Source organism: Chiloscyllium punctatum, chromosome 10 (assembly GCF_047496795.1).
Source record: "Chiloscyllium punctatum isolate Juve2018m chromosome 10, sChiPun1.3, whole genome shotgun sequence".
Taxonomy (NCBI): Eukaryota; Metazoa; Chordata; class Chondrichthyes; order Orectolobiformes; family Hemiscylliidae; genus Chiloscyllium; species Chiloscyllium punctatum.
In genome coordinates this window covers 58,899,219-58,920,270 of record NC_092748.1, presented here as the reverse complement: position 1 = coordinate 58,920,270, position 21,052 = coordinate 58,899,219, and the positions used below count along the sequence as shown (strand labels likewise).

Below are 21,052 nucleotides of genomic sequence, written 5' to 3'. Positions count from 1 at the left end.
TCAGAATACAGAAAGGAGACAGAACACTTGTTTATCTTTGTACCACAATCTCTCCCTCAAGTGTCAACAAAACTAAAGAATGATCACTGACTTCAGGAAGAAAAGGAGGAGGACATGCTCCTATCTACATCAATGGGAGTGAGGCAGAGAGGGTCAAGAGCATCAAGTTCTTAGGAATGATGAAAACCAACAATGTTGTGGTCCTCCCATGTAGATGCAACAGTCAAGATGACACATTTCTTCCTCAGGAGGCTTAACAAATTCAACATGACCATAAGGACCCTCACTAACTTTTGCAGATGCTACCAAAAATATCCTATCTGGGTGCATAAAGACTTAGCATGGCAACTGGTCTGCTTGAGACAAGAAACTAAAGTTATGTACACAGTCCAGATCATCACAATCCAACCTTCTATCTGTGGACTCCATTGACATTTCTTGTTGCTGTGGAAATGAGCCAAAATCAAAGACCCATCCACCACACATTTTCTCTTCCAATTTCTTCCATCAGGCAGATGCAGAAGCTTAACACATGTACTAACCGGTTCAAGAACATTTTCTTCCCTGCTGTGAATAGACTTCCCTCATTTCAAATGAAGTGTTGATCTTGCTTTTGCATATCTTGTATGCCTCCCTGTCTAAACACCTCATGATCTGTATGTCTCTACATGTTATGATCTGCTTGTACTGCACACAAACTCCACTATTTATGTAACACCAATAAATCAAATGTCGCTTCTAACCTGACTTACCTGCTACCCTGAATGATGAAGTTCCACTATTATTGGTAACAAATCAAGGAAAACCAACATAACAGGCTCACTGCCAAAACAAACCAAAAAACTACTGGAACTCAAAAACAAACTGCTAGAAAATCTCAGCAGGTCTGACAGCATCTGTGGAAAGATTGGGGAGTTAATGTTTCAGATCTGGATCATTAACCCTGCAGGAGTTTTTCCAGCAGCTTCTCTTGTTGTCACTAACAACAGGACATTTCTGGTCCATGTTCAACACCAACTGCACAAAATCACAAACATGGAACGAGACTTTATAATGGTTCCTGTTTTCCTTCACTGCTTTAAAATGGCTGCTGTGCCTAGCCTGCTGCAGACTAGTACGGCATTGTCTCATGAAGGAAAGCTTTGAGACAATAAGCTTCAGTAAGAATGCAAGCATCTTTCTTGCAAGAATATCACTAAGGAAAATCATAGGGTACAATACAAGTTCCTCTACGATACTTCACCTATACAACAGTCAAATACAATATAGCAGAGAAGTATTTTAAAAGGTTGTCCATAGCAGTTCATCTCCTAGTACAAGCAGAGAAATTTTAAAAAGATTAAAAGCAAATCTTACTTCAGTACCGGAGCGAAGAACTGCTTTAAAAAAAAAAATGCTAGTCTTCCATTGTAAGGCACAGTCATAATAATGGCAATTCATTCAAGAGTGTAAGAACCCTTAGTTGTGGGCAAGGTTTTCTAAATAATCAGGGGTAAAAAAGTAACAGGGACTTAGACAGTTTTGAGTTAAATGAAGGCAGATCCTGTTTGACTAACTTAATTACTTTTTTAATGAAGTAACAGATGGTTGTTGAAGGGAAACTCAAGTTATTGAGTAAATTCAAGACAAAGATCAATAGATTTGTAGGAACTGATGACATCATGGGATTAATGGATAACATGAACAATTAGATGATCAGCCATAATCTAGAATGGCCAAAAAGACTCAAAAAGGACTGGGTCTTGTGTTTCTAATGTTCTTACGGAAGCAGAAATTTGTAACACACTTTCTCCCAAGTGCTCTTTGCAACAACTTTCTCCCTTTTCTTCCAGCAACTTATCCGCTTTGTAGCCTCACTGTCTTCCTCTCTACCATGCTATAATCTAAAAAGGAACATATTATTGCACCCATGTATAGAAGCAAGTCATCTATGCAGAATTGTTGCAGAGTAAAGTCCATCAACACAGCCACATCACACCCTGTGAGATTTTAGCAATAGAAGATTCTGGAACCTGCATCCACTGACTATTATTGCAAATGTAGAAATCAATTAGCTCCTAACATGCAAGTGGGTGATTATTCCTTTAAATACTTGAGGGCTACCCTGCTGCAGAATACATATTCAACCTAGACGAGGTTAAGGGAGTGTTCCAGTTGGAGTACCGAGCTCCCCAAGTGACAGTACAGGTATCAAGTTATCACATACTATTAGCATTATAATTTATAGTTCTGTCTGCTTTCAGCAGATGCTGAGCATTCACTAAAGCCCTCATCTTAATGGCATTTAGAGAAGCTCACACCAGAATCATGTGCACATGCTGCAAAGACTATTTTGGAAGCAAAACAGCACTCCTAGTGCCAAACAAAATATCAATGAACTCAAATGTTACAGCCTTAGCTTTTCAAAAACAGACCGAAATATGTACCAGATTCCAACAAAACAATTATTTGTACTTTTCCTGGATATGATCCATAAATTTCACCAGAGAAAAATACCCGGACCTCAAGAATAAATATATTATAGGACAGTAGTAACCAAAACAGCTGCTACCAGGGCTTAAAATTATCTGGGACAAACTATAGTTGTCATGGAAGTATTTACATAACCTTCTATACTGGACACCAACACATCAGATTGGTTTGGATGTGCTCCAAGTTCCCAGTTGTCATAGCATGCTTTATTTCAATGAAGTTTTGACAAAAGCTAAAAAGACACTTACACTTTAAATCAGAAGCATGCGAAATAGTTGACGATAATTATGTAGCAAGATTTCACTAACATTGATATCGATAGAAAATTTTGTTATTGTATTCAGATTGTTGCTTCTGTACACTTTTATATCAATTTTTACTGGTAGTTTCTGGCACATTGAATAATTACTGATTAGCGAACAGGTTTCTTGCAATGAAATTGATAAAACAAAGAACTGCAGATGATGGAAAATCAAACAAAGACAGAAATTGCTGGAGAAGGGTTCTGAAGGTGGTCACTGGACTTGAAACTTTACCTCTGCTTTCTCTCCAGATGTTGCCAGACCTGCTGAGCTTTTCCAGCAATTTGTTTTTGTTTTATAGTGTGGTTAACACCGGTGCCCTAATTGCAGAGGCAGGGCCCCAAAGGAGAACAACTCTCCTCAAGTTATAAATGCTGATATTTTGGCCTCAGTTTGAACGAGGCCCAACACGGAGGATCTCAATGCACTTAATGGACTCGAAGTTCACTTTTAATCATTTACTAAATGCTCCAGCCGAGGCATCTTTATCTTCCAACCCCTGTAGTCACGTTTCTTTGGATACCTGATATTCTACATCTGTGAACAGCAGTTACTCAGGCAAATGAGTCAAGCTCATGGCGGAAGAAGAACAGAAAGGCAAGATGTTCTAAACTGACATTCCTCCGGGAAGAGAAGGAAATCCAAATCAATCAATCACAAGTCTACCATGGTAAAATCTTAGGTAAGGCTACAAGACAAAAGTTGGAGGCAGCCATTTGGCCCTCTAAACCTGCTCTACCATTCAACGGAGATTATGGCGGATCATTTACCTTAACTACACCTTTTTCACCCCCATTTCCCTCAATATCCAAAAAATATTTTTGCATTAAAAAAAGCACACTACAAAGTTAAGCAGTACCATATAACAAGAGCCACTGCACTTCAAAATGCTTCAGTGAATTACTTTTTGAAGTTTTTCAACTTTATGTAGAGCAATATAAATGCAGTTACAATAAATAAATTCTAAGTTCGAAAATTGTTACACATTGCTGATTGTAGGACAAACAAAATTTCAGCATTATTCACTTCAACAATTCTAATGAAAGAATGCAATATACAAATTCTTCGTACCTCTTCAAATACATCCAGTCCTGCACCACCACATTGTCCAGATTCCAATGCCCGAAGTAATGCTTCCTCATCAATAATACCTCCTCGAGCACAATTAATAACTTTGACTCCCTTTTTACATTTGGCAAAGGTTTCATCATTCAACAAACCTAAATATTACAATAATGAAAAGGTTATAAAAGGGTACTGCAAGATAATTAGGTATTTTAAAATCATACTTGGTGTGCACTTCCAAATTATTGATTTACACCAAATTAGATCATTTAGATTAATTCAGAAGCTCTCTCAAAACAATACAACTTAATTCACCAAAGTTTATCCAGTGAGTGACTGTACCAGATATACTAAGATAATCTTGGAAATTAGCTGAATAAATTTATATCAGCTGAATTGATGTTGGGACATAGGTTGGCCTGAAATCTCCTGGGTTAAGGGATGAAAATTCAACCCTGACGACTGGTCTGGATTACCAGCTATGCTGAACGTGTGAGAACGGATAAGGAGATGACAGATGTGGCTGTCCAGTCAACTGACATTCACTGTTGCAGTTGTCCCACAAATTAAATATTTGGAGTTGCCCATGGAACAATACCCAAAACAATTTAGTGTCTCTAAGACAGGAAGCTGACATGGTAGAGCTCAGAAATACTATTTATGTCATGCTATTTAAACATTGCTAAAATGCGAAGCAAAATGGAAAATGTCTGTTGCATAACAAAGCAGACAAGATATTTTACATTACTAAATGTAAGTATTCATGTACATTGACAACCACACCCAAGATATTATTCGACACTACAGGCAAATTGACTAAGAGGAGAACTGTAAGAAACAATAAAAAGCTGTAACTTTCATGTCTTTTGGCTCCCATTTTCAATTTCATATACAAATTAGCAATTACTTAAAATGTTTTGGTATACATAACTGGGAAATTAGCAGAAAGTAAGGACTGCAGATGCTGGATATCAGTCAAAAAGTGGGGCATTGGAAAAGCACAGCAAACTAGGCAGCATCCTGCCTGGGCAATTATGATGGCAACATGAAATTTAAAAAAAAGTGGTGAAACTCAGGTCTGGCAGCTTGTGGAGTGAGAAACAGTTAATATGTTCAGTCCATACAGCTCTTCTGAACAGACTGGGAATTGATGATTTCATGCTATTGACAAAAGGTGGAGGAGAAGCAAATAGAACAGATGGTGAGGGTGCCCAAAGCACATACTAACAGCAACAGAGATCTCGATAACAGCAACAGAGATCTCGGTAACAGCAACAGAGATCTCGATAACAGTAATAGAGATCTCGATAACAGTAACATCGATCTCGATAACAGTAATAGAGATCTCGATAACAGTAATAGAGATCTCGGTAACAGTAACAGAGATCTCGATAACAGTAACATCGATCTCGATAACAGTAATAGAGATCTCGATAACAGTAACAGAGATCTCGGTAACAGTAATAGAGATCTCGATAACAGTAACAGAGATCTCGATAACAGTAACAGAGATCTCGATAACAGTAACAGCGATATCGATAACAGTAACAGCGATATCGATAACAGTAATAGAGATCTCGGTAACAGTAATAGAGATCTCGATAACAGTAACAGAGATCTCGATAACAGTAACAGCGATATCGATAACAGTAATAGAGATCTCGATAACAGTAACAGAGATCTCGGTAACAGTAACAGAGATCTCGATAACAGCAACAGAGATCTCGGTAACAGTAACAGAGATCTCGGTAACAGTAACAGAGATCTCGGTAACAGTAACAGAGATCTCGATAACAGTAACAGCGATCTCGATAACAGTAACAGCGATCTCGATAACAGTAACAGAGATATCGGTAACAGTAATAGAGATCTCGGTAACAGTAACAGCGATATCGGTAACAGTAACAGCGATATCGGTAACAGTAACAGCGATATCGGTAACAGTAATAGAGATCTCGGTAACAGTAATAGAGATCTCGGTAACAGTAACAGAGATCTCGGTAACAGTAACAGAGATCTCGGTAACAGTAACAGAGATCTCGGTAACAGTAATAGAGATCTCGGTAACAGTAATAGAGATCTCGATAACAGTAACATCGATCTCGGTAACAGTAACAGAGATCTCGATAACAGTAACATCGATCTCGGTAACAGTAACAGAGATCTCGGTAACAGTAACAGAGATCTCGGTAACAGTAATAGAGATCTCGATAACAGTAACAGAGATCTCGGTAACAGTAACAGAGATATCGGTAACAGTAATAGAGATCTCGATAACAGTAATAGAGATCTCGATAACAGTAACATCGATCTCGGTAACAGTAACATCGATCTCGGTAACAGTAACAGAGATCTCGGTAACAGTAATAGAGATCTCGATAACAGTAACAGAGATCTCGGTAACAGTAACAGAGATATCGGTAACAGTAATAGAGATCTCGATAACAGTAATAGAGATCTCGATAACGGTAATAGAGATCTCGATAACGGTAATAGAGATCTCGATAACGGTAACAGAGATATCGGTAACAGTAACAGAGATCTCGATAACAGTAATAGAGATCTCGGTAACAGTAACAGAGATCTCGATAACAGTAACAGAGATCTCGGTAACAGTAACAGAGATCTCGATAACAGTAACAGAGATCTCGATAACAGTAACAGAGATCTCGATAACAGTAACAGCGATATCGATAACAGTAACAGCGATATCGATAACAGTAATAGAGATCTCGGTAACAGTAATAGAGATCTCGATAACAGTAACAGCGATATCGATAACAGTAACAGCGATATCGATAACAGTAACAGCGATATCGATAACAGTAATAGAGATCTCGGTAACAGTAATAGAGATCTCGGTAACAGTAACAGAGATCTCGGTAACAGTAACAGAGATCTCGGTAACAGTAATAGAGATCTCGGTAACAGTAATAGAGATCTCGGTAACAGTAATAGAGATCTCGGTAACAGTAATAGAGATCTCGGTAACAGTAATAGAGATCTCGGTAACAGTAACAGAGATATCGGTAACAGTAATAGAGATCTCGGTAACAGTAATAGAGATCTCGATAACAGTAACAGAGATCTCGATAACAGTAACAGCGATATCGATAACAGTAACAGCGATATCGATAACAGTAATAGAGATCTCGGTAACAGTAATAGAGATCTCGGTAACAGTAACAGAGATCTCGGTAACAGTAATAGAGATCTCGGTAACAGTAATAGAGATCTCGGTAACAGTAATAGAGATCTCGGTAACAGTAATAGAGATCTCGGTAACAGTAATAGAGATCTCGGTAACAGTAACAGAGATATCGGTAACAGTAATAGAGATCTCGGTAACAGTAATAGAGATATCGGTAACAGTAATAGCGATATCGATAACAGTAATAGCGATATCGGTAACAGTAATAGAGATCTCGATAACAGTAATAGAGATAGCGATAACAGTAATAGAGATAGCGATAACAGTAATAGAGATAGCGATAACAGTAATAGAGATAGCGATAACAGTAATAGAGATCTCGATAACAGTAATAGAGATAGCGATAACAGTAATAGAGATCTCGATAACAGTAATAGAGATCTCGATAACAGTAATAGAGATCTCGATAACAGTAATAGAGATCTCGATAACAGTAATAGAGATATCGATAACAGTAATAGAGATCTCGATAACAGTAATAGAGATAGCGATAACAGTAATAGAGATAGCGATAACAGTAATAGAGATAGCGATAACAGTAATAGAGATAGCGATAACAGTAATAGAGATCTCGATAACAGTAATAGAGATCTCGATAACAGTAATAGAGATCTCGATAACAGTAATAGAGATCTCGATAACAGTAATAGAGATATCGATAACAGTAATAGAGATCTCGATAACAGTAATAGAGATCTCGATAACAGTAATAGAGATCTCGATAACAGTAATAGAGATCTCGATAACAGTAATAGAGATATCGATAACATCGATATCGATAACAGTAATAGAGATATCGATAACATCGATATCGATAACAGTAATAGAGATATCGATAACAGTAATAGAGATATCGATAACAGTAATAGAGATATCGGTAACAGTAATAGAGATCTCGGTAACAGTAACAGAGATATCGGTAACAGTAATAGAGATCTCGGTAACAGTAATAGAGATATCGGTAACAGTAATAGCGATATCGATAACAGTAATAGCGATATCGGTAACAGTAATAGAGATCTCGATAACAGTAATAGAGATAGCGATAACAGTAATAGAGATAGCGATAACAGTAATAGAGATAGCGATAACAGTAATAGAGATAGCGATAACAGTAATAGAGATCTCGATAACAGTAATAGAGATAGCGATAACAGTAATAGAGATCTCGATAACAGTAATAGAGATCTCGATAACAGTAATAGAGATATCGATAACAGTAATAGAGATCTCGATAACAGTAATAGAGATCTCGATAACAGTAATAGAGATAGCGATAACAGTAATAGAGATAGCGATAACAGTAATAGAGATAGCGATAACAGTAATAGAGATCTCGATAACAGTAATAGAGATCTCGATAACAGTAATAGAGATCTCGATAACAGTAATAGAGATCTCGATAACAGTAATAGAGATATCGATAACAGTAATAGAGATCTCGATAACAGTAATAGAGATCTCGATAACAGTAATAGAGATCTCGATAACAGTAATAGAGATCTCGATAACAGTAATAGAGATATCGATAACATCGATATCGATAACAGTAATAGAGATATCGATAACATCGATATCGATAACAGTAATAGAGATATCGATAACAGTAATAGAGATATCGGTAACAGTAATAGAGATATCGGTAACAGTAATAGAGATATCGATAACAGTAATAGAGATATCGGTAACAGTAATAGCGATATCGATAACAGTAATAGCGATATCGATAACAGTAATAGCGATATCGATAACAGTAATAGCGATATCGATAACAGTAATAGAGATATCGATAACAGTAATAGAGATATCGATAACAGTAATAGAGATATCGATAACAGTAATAGCGATATCGATAACAGTAATAGCGATATCGGTAACAGTAATAGCGATATCGGTAACAGTAATAGAGATATCGGTAACAGTAATAGAGATATCGGTAACAGTAATAGAGATATCGATAACAGTAATAGAGATATCGGTAACAGTAATAGAGATATCGGTAACAGTAATAGAGATATCGGTAACAGTAATAGAGATATCGATAACAGTAATAGAGATATCGATAACAGTAATAGAGATATCGATGCAGAACAGCTGTTAATTACAGGTATGAACAATAGAAAATAGGTAGCCCTAAAAAAACTGAATCTATTTGCTGCACTCTTCTCTACATTGGCATGATCACATACAGTTGAGTTATATTTTGCAGAATATCCATTCTGGTTCATAATAATGACCTTCCAATCGCTTGCTACTTCAATACACCACCTTGCTCTGCCACTCATGTTTCTGTCCTAGACCTGCTGCAGTTCTCCAGTGAAGCCTAATACAAGCTGGAGGAACAGCAATGTATCTTATGCTTAGACATTGTATAGTTTTCAGGAATCAACATTTGAATGTAACAACTTCAGACATATGAACACTTTCCTCCAATTTGATTAGAGCTCTTCTCAACTCCACTCCTCCCAAACCCCCAACATCCCCATTCAGTGAATTATTTGCACAGCTATCTTCTACTATTGCACAACCACAAGATGATCTCAAGATGAGAATTTTAAGAGCATCATCACTTAACTGAGTGGCCAATGTTATGTCAGTGAACATAAGGGTGATGTGTACAAAGGATGAGAGAGATCAAACCTTCCTATTCAGCTAATAAAAATTTAAAATTATTTCAGTTTCTCAGAGAAACATTTACATCCACTGAATTGTTAAGTTTCAGTATGACATGTTTGAACAAAGGTGTGAACTGGTTGAATACCTCCTCCTTTGCGACCCTCCAGTAAACATCTACAGTTTATGCCCCTATAGTCTATGTACATATTGCAAACCCCACCCCATCTGTATCTACATACTTGAGGATTTTAATACTCCATCATCCATAAATTTCACTTCTCAACACATTCCCATTTACATTCTTTGTCACATGAGGTTCTGCTCAGCCATCACTCTTATGTTCGTGACAATAAGTCAAAGAGCTGTACAGCACAGAAACAGACTCTTCAGTCCAACTCATCCATGTTAACCAGATATCCTAAAATTAATCTAGTCCCATTTGGCCCATATCCCTCTAAACTGTTCCTATTCATATACCGATCCAGAGGCCTTTTAAATGTACCAATTGTACCAGCCTCCACTGCTTCGTCGGACAACTCATTCCATACATGCACTATCCTCTGCATGTTAAAGTTGCCCCTTAGGTCTTTAATTCTTCCCCCCACCCCCCTCACTTTAAACCTATGTCCTCTAGTTCTGGACTCCCCACCCCAGGAAAAAGACTATTTATCCTATCCATGCCCCTCATGATTTTATACACCTCTATCAGTCACCCCTCAGTCTCCGACACTCCAGAAAAAATATCCCCAACCTAATCAGCCTCTCTATAGCTCAAGCCCTCCAACCCTGGCAACATCCTTGTAAATCTTTTATAAACTCTTTCAAGTTTCACAACATTCTTCTCAATAGCAGGGAGACCAGAATTGCACACAGTATTCCAATTATGGCCTCACCAAGTTGCAGTTGTACAGGACAATGATCTCCCAACTCTTATTTTCGACGCACTGACTAATAAAGACAAGTGTACCAAACATCATCTTCACTACCCATCTACCTGGGACTCTACTTCCAAGGAACTATGAACCTGCACTCCAAAGTTTCATTGTTCAGCAACACTCCCTTGGACCTTACCATTTAGTGTACAAGTCTTGCTCTGATTTGTTTTTCCAAAATGCAGCACCTCACGTTTATCTCAATTGAATTCCATCTGCCACTCAGCACATTGGCCCATCTCATCAAGGTCCTGTTGAATTGAGGTAACCTTCTTTGTTATCTATTACATCCAATTTTGGGATCATCTGCAAACTAACCATACCACCTATGTTCACATCCAAAGCTCTTTAGCCTTTATTTCTCACTCCAGCTCGCCCTTCAGAAGGCAACTGTGAGCTGTCTTTTTGAACCTCTACAATTCCTTCAGTGTAAGTAAGTACACAATACTTTTAGGGACAGAGTTCCAGGATTGTGACCCAGCTATATTGAAGGAACAGCAATATATTTCCACCAGATGGTTTGACTTGGAGAGGAATGTGCATGTGGTAATACTCAAGTGTTTTTCCACCCTTGTCCTTCTAGATGGTAGTGGCTGTGGTTTGGAAAATGCTGTCTAAACAGCTTTGGTGAATTTCTACAGTGCATCTTAAAAATCAGAAGCAGGAATTGACCAGACATTCAAGCCTTCTCTGCCATATTCCAAATTTCTCTTCTTACCCCTTGATGCCTCAAAGTTTATCTAACTCCTGCTTGAATACATTTCATGACTTGGTCCAGAGAGCTTTCTCGTACAAAGAATTCCACAGGGATACTCCACTTTGAGTGCACCCCATATCCTGCAACTGTGTTCCTGGTGAAAACCAAATGCATTACAACCACAGGTTCTCCCTTATCTATTCTACTAGTTACATTCAAAAATGTGAATAAACTTGTTAAGCATGATTTTCCTTTTCTAAACTCAGGCTGGCTTTGTCTAATTCTGTTAATGCTTCGCAAATGTTCTGTTGTCATGTCTTATAATACTCTCACATTTTCTATACTCTTGTAGATGCTAAACACTGTTGCTACGGAGATGTGATTGTCAACCAAATCAACACTTGTCAATTTGTTTCCAGTCAAGCAGGCTGCTTTGTGTTGAATTGAGTGTTATTGGTATTGCACTCATCCAAACAAATGGGAAGCATTCCAGCACACATCTCATTCTTGTCTTGTCAGTAGACAACAGGCTTTGGGGAGTCAGGTGCATTACCTGTTACAGGATACCTTGCCTGTGACCTGCTCGTGGCCACAGTATTTACGTGGTTAGTCCAGTTCAGTTTCTGGTCAATGATAATCCCAAGGATGTTGAACTGAGCTGCAGATATGGTGAAGGAAATGCTATTGAATGTCAAAGGACATTGGTTAGATTCTATTTTGTTGAAGTTGGTCAGTACTCTGTACTGGTTTGGTGTGAATGCTACTCTCCTAGTTAGCCCAAAACTACATATTGTCCAGGACTTGCTGCATTTGGACATGGACTGCCTCCTGTGAGGAGTCAGAATTAGCACCGAACAGTGTGCACTCAGTGAGGGAAGGTCATTGATGAAGTAGCTGAAGATGGTTGGGCCTAGGACATTATCTGAAAAATTCAGGACTTTGGGGTGCAGTGGTAGCATGCCCTACCTCTGAACCAGAAAGCCCAGGTTCAAGTCCCACCTGCTCCAGAGGTCTCGTAACATCCTTGAGCAGGTTAATTGGAAAATATCTACCCCGAGGAACTCCTTCAGAGATGACTGATCTACAACAACAACCTTCGTTTGTGTTAAGTATGATTCTAACCAGAGACTTGCCCACGTTCCCATTCTCATGTCCCCCAGATCAAACACAGCCTTGATGCCAATGGCATTACTCAACTCCCACAGCACTCCACTGAAGTCATCGCCTGGACTGAAAGCTGAAATCTATAGAGGATTAAATGGGAATGTTCACAAGGGAAGGCTACTAGCTGACCCACAAATGATTCTTAGAATACAATTAATTCCATAATAAACTGAAAATTGATTTGAGAGGAAACCTTAATCCCAAGATCTTGTCAAACAAACGCACTGCTCAGATGTAGATGAGAATATGAAATTTGAAACACAAGTAGATTAGTCATGATCTTATTGAGCTACAGGGAGAGGCTGAATAGGGTGGGGCTGTTTTCCTTGGAGCTTTGGAGGCTGAAGGGGACCTTCTAGGAGGTTTATAAAATCATGAGGGGCATGGATAGGGTAAATAGACAAGGTTGTTTCCTTGGGGTGCAGCAGTCCAGAACTAGAGGGCATAGGTTTAGGGTGAGAGGAGAAAGATTTAAAAGGGACCAGAGGGGAAACATTGCTCACGCAAAAGGTGGTAAGCGTATGTAATGAGCTGCCAGAGGAAGTGGAAGAGGCTGGTACAATTATAAGATTTAAAAAGGCGTCTGGATGGGTATATGTATAGGAAGGGTTGAGGGGGGATTTGGGCCAAACGTTGACAAATGGGATTAGATTAATTTAGAATATCTGGTTGTAATGGACGAGTTGAACCAAAGGGTCTGCTTCCATGTTTTGCATCTCTGACTCAGTGCAACGGGCTCCAGGGGCCAAACTATTTCTGCACCTATTTCATACATTCGCCATTGATTATTGTCATACCTAGCACAAAGGATGATGATTATGGTTGACTTAAGATATTTACAACACTGGAGGTGACTGTAAGGCCCACTGTATCCATGCCAGTCAACAAACACTCAAGTAATCTAATGTTATTTATTTTCCAGCTCTTGGCCGAAAGCCCTGTAGGGTTATGACAACACAAATTAATATGTAAATACCACTTAAATGCTTTGAGTGTTTCTGACTAATGCACTCTTTCAGGCAGTAAGTTGTAGACTTCCACCCCTCTGGGTGAGAGCATTTTTCATCTCTCCTCTTAGCATTCTAGCTGTTACCTTAAATCTATCCCCTGCTGGTTAATGACGCTTTACCCTCGCCAACTTCACTGCTCCAAGAAAAACATTCATTGCTTAGACCCTCTAGTGTAGCAGAATCCTGGTACATCTGCAGTGCGGCCTCTAATTACAATTTCCTATAAAAGATGTCCAGAACTGTACTCTAGTTGAGGGCCAACTAACATTACCTCCTGCACTTCTATTTTGAAAACAAGTATCCCATATGTTTTCTTAAATACCTTATTTACCTGCCATGCTACAGTCAAGGATTGTGGATAGGCACACCAAGGAACCTTTGAAATTTAGTTCTTTCTGAAGAACTGAAAGCAACATGGTCATTCTAGAAGATGAGACACTCAACAAACAATCCAGGTTTTTTTCAATATATAATTTCAGATCAATTGCATCACATTGCAAACTTGTTATAAATTCTGTATCTTACGATCTTATACTCCACAACCAACTGAAGGAGCAGCATTCCGAAAGCTAGTGTTTCCAAATAAACCTGTTGGACTAAAACCAGGTGTTGAGCTTTTTTTTTAGAAAAAAAAGACTTTGTACACTCCAGTCCACACCTCCAAATCATGACTTCTAGGATCCTAGCATTCATTGTGTTATCCCTTTCTCTGTTAGCCCTCCCCAAGCATTTTACCTCACACTGACATTTTTGGCTTGAGTTTCATTTGCCACTGCTCTGTCCACCTGACATTCTGCAGGTTACAGCAATCCTCCTCACTATTTACAACCCTAACAACTTTTGTCATCCACAAACTTCTCAAAAATACACCTCCCACAGCTAAGTCCAAATCATTAATGTAGACTGCAAACAGTTCAGGCCCCAGCACAAAGCCCTGCACAGCCATCCTGAAAACAGACTTCCATTCACAAAAACATCACACTGTTTCCTGCCTTTCAGCCAGGATCCTATTGGATCTTACATTCTTGATTAACCTATAATGAGGGACCTCCCCAAAAAGTCTTGCTGACGTCCATGTAGACTATATTAAATGCATTACTCAACTATAGTCTTGGTTACCACCTCAAAGAATGACCAAATTTGTCAAACACTACCTTCCCTTGATTAATTTGCATCTCTCCAAGTACAGATATATTCTGTCTCAGAATTCTAATGATTGTCCAATCATGGAGGTTAGATGGGCAGGCCCAAAATTTCCTGGTCTATCCCTTCCTTCTTTATTTAATAATGGGACAATGTTAGCAGTTCTCAGTCCTGTAGAGCTCAAGCTCCTCATCAATGGCCAGGCAGGCTCTGATATCTCCTCCCATGCCTTGGTCAACAGCCCGAGATCACCTTGTCCTGGTCCAGTTCAATACTTATCTGGTTTTTGGGTAGTTAATCATCTCAGTCCCAGAATATCAATGATAGAAATTCCTCAGGGTAGTGTTCTGGGTTCACTTATCTTTAACTCTCTCATCAATTCCTTCTCTCCATCATAAAGTCAGAAGTGAGGATATTCACACAATTGACTGCACAAGCATTCAGCACTTACTTGGATAATGAAGCTGACTGGTCACCGACCATTCACAAGAGACAACAATTTAATAATTGCTCCTTCAACAGCATGCCTTCTCTCAACATCATTGGACATTACCGTCAACTACACATAAATACTGTAGCTACAAGAGCAGATCAGAGGCTTGGAATTCTGTGACAACTTGCTTCCCGATTCCCTACTGCTTATGCACCATCCATAAGTCAGCAGTGTGATAGAATACACACTTAAGTTGCCTGGATGGATGCAGCACCAACACCACTAGAAGCTTGACACCATCCAGGACAAAGAAGCATACTTGACTGATGCCCTATCTACCCTCTTCTACATTCACCCCCTTCATTACCACTGCACAGTTGTAGCAGTGTGTACCATCGACAAATTGCACTGCAATAACTCAAGGCTTCTCCAACAGCAACTTCCAAACCTGCAACCCCAACTATCAGGAAGTACAAGGGTAGCAGATGCTTGGATATACCACCAGCTGCATGTTCTCTCCAAGCCATACACCACCCTAACTTCTTGCCATACTGCCATTTCTCATGGAACCCCATCCCTAACAGCACAAAGTTTACTTAAACCAAATGGATTGCAGCAGTTCAAAAAAAGCAACTTGCCATCACTTTCTCCAGGCAATAAATCCAGGCTTAGTTAGTGCCAACCATCTCAGATGAAAGAGAAAAAATAATGACCAATGTCTTCCTAGTCTTCGAGCTCTTGCTGTCACAATTATGCCTTATTTGTATTTATAAATGCTAATATGATCAGTGCAGTTTTAAATTTATTAATTTTCTAAATTACAAATATACAGCTATGAACAAACTTCTCATTCTATATTGTGACTATAGTAAAACTGGAATTTAGCACAATACTTCATTGATTGCTTTGGATTTCAAAGCAAGTCCTTCCTTCATTACAATCTAACACTAGGCTTTTGTCAAATTTTAACACACTCCGGATTTATCTTTTACTTTATTGATTTCAAATGTGAAAAAACTGCACAATGGGCATTGGTAAAGAAACGAGAGTTAACAGGCTACAAGTTGAATAATCAGAACAAAAAAAAAGTATAGCAATACATATCCTGGTCTAAAATTTAGACATGATTAATATTTTGGCAACAGTGCTTTCACAGAACTGTTAATCTGCCTTATATTCATTGAAGATGTTGACTGAATTTCTATGCACATCACATTCAAAAACTTATTTCTTTTCAGTTTTTCTCTTTCACTTTAAATCTTTAAATCACTCTAAATCTAATCTTTCAGTAAGATCAGGGAGGGTGGTAAAAAAGGACGGGGTGTGGCGTTGCTAATTAGAAATGGTATAATGGCTGCAGAAAGGCAGTTCAAGGGGGATCTGCCTTTGAAGGTAGTATGGGCTGAAGTCAGAAATAGGAAAGGAGCAGTCACCTTGTTGGGTGTTTACTATAGGCCCCCCCAATAACAGCAGAGATGTGGAGAAACAGATTGGGAAACACATTTTGGAAAGGTGCAGAAGCCACAGGCGATTTCAACTTCCCAAATATTGATTGGAAGCTCTTTACATCAAGTAGATTGGACAGGCGATGTTTGTGCAGTGTGTCCAGGAAGCTTTTCTAACTCAGTATGTAGATTGTCCGACCAGAGGGGAGGCCATATTGGATTTGGTACTCCAACGAATCAGGACAAGTGATGGGCTTGTAGTGGGTGAGCATTTTGGTGATGGTGACCACAATTCTGTGACTTTCACCTTGGTTATAGAGAGATAGAGGTGCATGCAACAGGGTAGGTTTTACAATTGGGGGGGGGGGGGGGGGTGAGGGTAAATACGATGCTGCAAGACAGGATCTGAGGAGCATAGGATGTCAGGGAAGGATGTCATTGAAATGTGGAACTTTTCAAGAAACAGATACGACATGTCCTTGATATGCATGTACTTGTCAGGCAGGAAAGAGATGGTCGTGTGAGGGAACCTTGGTTGACGAGGGAGGTTGAATATCTAACAAAGAGGAAGGAGGAGGGGGCTTACATAAGGCTGAGGAAACAAGGTTCAGAGAGCGTTGGAGGGATACAGGATAGCCAGGAGCTGAAGAAAGGGATTAGGAGAGCTAAGAGAGGGCATGAAAAATCTCTGGCAGGTAGGATCAAGGATAACCCCAAGGCCTTTTATGCGTATGTGAGAAACATGAGAATGACAAGAACGAGGGTAGGTCCAATTAAGGACAGTAGTGGGAGACTGTGTATCGAGTCGGAGGAGATAGAGGTCTTGAAGGAGTACCTTTCTTCAGTATTTACAAATGAGAGGGACCGTATTGTTAAAGAGGAGAGTATGAAACAGACTGGTAAGCTAGACGAGATACTTGTTAGGAAGGAAGATGTGTTGGGCATTTTGAAAAACTTGAAGATAGACAAGTCCCCCAGGCCTGACGGGATATATTCTAGGATTATGTGGGAAGAGAGGAAGTTGCAGAGTCGTTAGCAATGATCTTTTTGTCTTCACTGTCAACAGGGGTGGTACCAGGGGACTGGAGAGTGGCGAATATTGTGCCCCTGTTCAAAAAAAGGGACTAGGGATAACCCCGGGAATTACAGGCCAGTTAGTCTTACTTCGGTGGTAGGCAAAGTAATGGAAAGGGTACTATGGGATAGGATTTGAGTATCTGGAAAGACACTGCTTGATTAGGGACTTCCAGCACGGATTTGAGAGGCGTAGGTCTTGCCTTACAAGTCTTATTGAATTCTTCGAGGAGGTGACCAAGCATGTGGATGAGGGTAGAGCAGTGGATGTAGTGTACATGGATTTTAGTAAGGCATTTGATAAGGTTCCCCATGGTAGGCTTATGCGGAAAGTCAGGAGGCATGGGATAGTGGGAAATTTGGCCAGTTGGATAGAGAACTGGCTAACCGGTCAGAGTCAGAGAGTGGTGGTAGATGGTAAATATTCAGCCTGGAGCCCAGTTACAAGTGGAGTTCCGCAGGGATCAGTTCTGGGTCCTCTGCTGTTTGTAATTTTTATTAATGAATTGGAAGAGGGAGTCGAAGGGTGGGTCAGTAAATTTGCAGACGATACGAAGATTGGTGGAGTTGTGGATAGTGAGGAGGGCTATTGTCGGCTGCAAAGGGACTTAGATATGATGCAGAGCTGGGCTGAGGAGTGGCAGATGGAGTTCAACCCTGTCAAATGTGAGGTTGTCCATTTTGGAAGGACAAATAAGAATGCGGAATACAGGGTTAACGGTAGGGTTCTTAGTAAGGTGGAGGAGCAGAGGGATCTTGGGGTCTATGTTCATAGCTCTTTGAAAGTTGCCACTCAGGTGGATAGAGCTTGTAAGGAGGCCTATGGTGTATTAGTGTTCATTAACAGAGGGATTAAATTCAAGAGTCGTGAGGTGATGTTGTAGCTGTACAGGACCTTGGTGAGGCCACATTTGGAGTACTGTGTGCAGTTCTGGTCGCCTCACTTTAGGAAAGATGTGGAAGCTTTGGAGAGGTTACAGAGGAGATTTACCAGGATGTTGCCTGGAATAGAGAATAGGTCGTTCGAGGATAGGTTGAGAGTGCTAGGCCTTTTCTCATTGGAACGGCGAAGGAGGAGGGGTGACTTGATAGAGGTTATAAGATGATCAGGGGAATAGATATAGAGTAGACAGTCAGAGACTTTTTCCCCCAGGTACAGAGTGTTACAAGGGGACATAAATTTAAGGTGAAGGGTGGAAGATGTCAGGGGTAGGTTCTTTACCCAGAGAGTGGTGGGGGCGTGGAATGAGCTGCTTGTGGGAGTGGCAGAGTCAGAATCATTGGTGACCTTTAAGCGGCAATTGGATAGGTGCTTAAGCTAGGACAAATGTTCGGCAAACATCATGGGTCAAAGGGCCTGTTCTGTGCTGTATTGTTCTATGTTCAAAGGGATTGGAAAAATTCAAACAGATCACTTATTGTTCAGAACTCAATTGATTAAAAAAACTCAAACCTCCCTTGTGCTTGTGTTACTGCTGCTGTGGCCAAAAAGCTAAGTCTCCACAAAGGTGAGTAGTTTATCATTTAAAGCAAGTTATTTGCCACTTTCATTAATCATTAAACATCAATCACACAAAAATGCCTTGAAATTAACATTCAGCACTTTGAGACACCAAACATTTACTTACCCTTGGTAGATGGTATTAAAGGGGTATGGACAGTAATGAAGTCACATTGTGGCCACAGGTGTTCCAGAGCCAGGAATTGTACTCCAAACGTAGCTGCCACTTCAGCAGGAATTATTGGATCATGGCCTATGGTCTGAAATAATAATCATAAAATGATTTGATTTAACTCAATTTCAACTTATCGCAGAATTGAAATTCATGTGGGTTCAGTAGAGATCAGGAAGCTAAATGTCTCTGAACGAAGAGATGATTCCATTCACTATACAGTATTTGCATGGCAGACAACATTGAAGGCTGTATGACCAAGATAGGACAGAAGACGAGGGGACAATGATGGGGGTCAGACCCAAGTAGAGTGAAGTATTGACAAAGTCAGCATGGTGGCTCAGTGGTTAGCACTGTTGCCTCACAGCGACAGGGACCCAGGATCCAGCCTTGGGTGACCGTGTCAAGTTTGCACAAAGTTAAAAATCACAGCACCAGGTTCGAGTTTAACAGGTTTAATTGGAAGCATTAGCTTTTGGAGCACCACTCCATCAGGTGGCTGTGGAGGACACAATTGTAAGATAATTTAGAGCAAAATTATACATTGAAAAATACCTTGATTGCTTGTTAAGTGACTGTTAGAGTGACCATGATAGCTTCACTTCTTTCATGTGTGAATCACAAAACCTTTTTTAAAAGTTACATTCTCAGGTTACCTGTAACAATTGGTGTCAGCTAGATAAAATGGTATGTTGAAAGTGTTAGCCCCCTGAGTTTCCTGTATGTGCCAAAATGTTTAGATGGATTCTAATCTAAAAAGTGAGTTAACAGAGTCTTACATGGATTCATGCAGTTTTTGAGCAAAGTACACATTCACCCCATAAACGTTTGTGCATGCGCATGTGGACGTGTCTTTCTCTATCTGGGGTGGGGTCAAGACAGGCAGCAGCGAAAAGTGACCGAGCACAGGCTTATAGCTAAGTTCCATACCCATAGGGAGGGCCTCAACCGGGACCTTGGGTTCATGTCACACTACAGGTGACCACCATTGCACTATACACACACACACTTACATGCATCCTCTCTCAGACTTAGACACTTTACACACACTCATGACCCCCACCCGAGAGCAAGAGCAAGAGCGAGAGCCCCACATGCACACACATACATATAATGTTTTTGGGGTGAATTTGTACTTGCAGAGCTAGATTGTACTATGCTCAAAAACACTGAATCCATGCAAGACTGTTAACTCACTTTTTAGATTAGAATCCGCCTAAACATTGTGGCAGAGACAGGAAACACAGGGAGCTGACACCAATTGTTGCATTTACCCTGAGAATGTAACTTTTTAAAAAGTTTGATTTACATATGAAAGTGAAACTATCATGGTCATTCTAACAATCACTTAAACAATCAAGGTATTTTTCAATGTATAATTTCAGTTACATCATACTGTAAACCTTTGCTATAAATTCTGTGTCTTACAATTGTGTACTCCATGACCACCTAATGAAGGAGCATCGCTCCGGAACCTAGTGCTTCCAATTAAACCTGTTGGACTATAACCTGGTGTTACGTGATTGTTAAACTTTGTACACCCCAGTCCAACACCAGCATCTCCAAAATCATGGAGTTTGCACATTCTCCCCATCTTCTCCAGGTACTCTGGTTTCCTCCCAATCCAAATATGTGCAGGTTAGCTGAAGTGGCTATGCTAAATTGCCCAGTGTTCATGGATGTGTAGCCAGGGATTAATATAGGGTAGGGGAACAGATTTTGGGTGGGTTACGCTTCAGAGGGTTGGTGTGGACTTGTTTGGCCAAAGGGCCTGCTTCCACACTGTAGGGATTCTAATTCTAAGAAACGAGCCAT

The 21,052-nt window shown here is 39.9% G+C and overlaps 2 protein-coding genes across 3 annotated transcripts in view; one reads left to right on the top strand and one right to left on the bottom strand.

Annotated features, from left to right (window-relative positions):
* The window catches only part of cfap210 (cilia and flagella associated protein 210), a 193,092-nt gene that overhangs the window by 74,062 nt on the left and 97,978 nt on the right, over window positions 1–21,052 (top strand). The gene's annotated exons all lie outside the window — the stretch shown is intronic.
* The window catches only part of phgdh (phosphoglycerate dehydrogenase), a 61,611-nt gene that overhangs the window by 23,886 nt on the left and 16,673 nt on the right, over window positions 1–21,052 (bottom strand). Inside the window, exons 7-8 of the mRNA XM_072579271.1 lie at window positions 19,193–19,325; window positions 3,846–3,994 (exon numbers count right to left, since the gene is read on the bottom strand). Coding sequence (XP_072435372.1) covers window positions 3,846–3,994; window positions 19,193–19,325 — 282 coding nt within the window. The remainder of the gene's footprint in view (window positions 1–3,845; window positions 3,995–19,192; window positions 19,326–21,052) is intronic.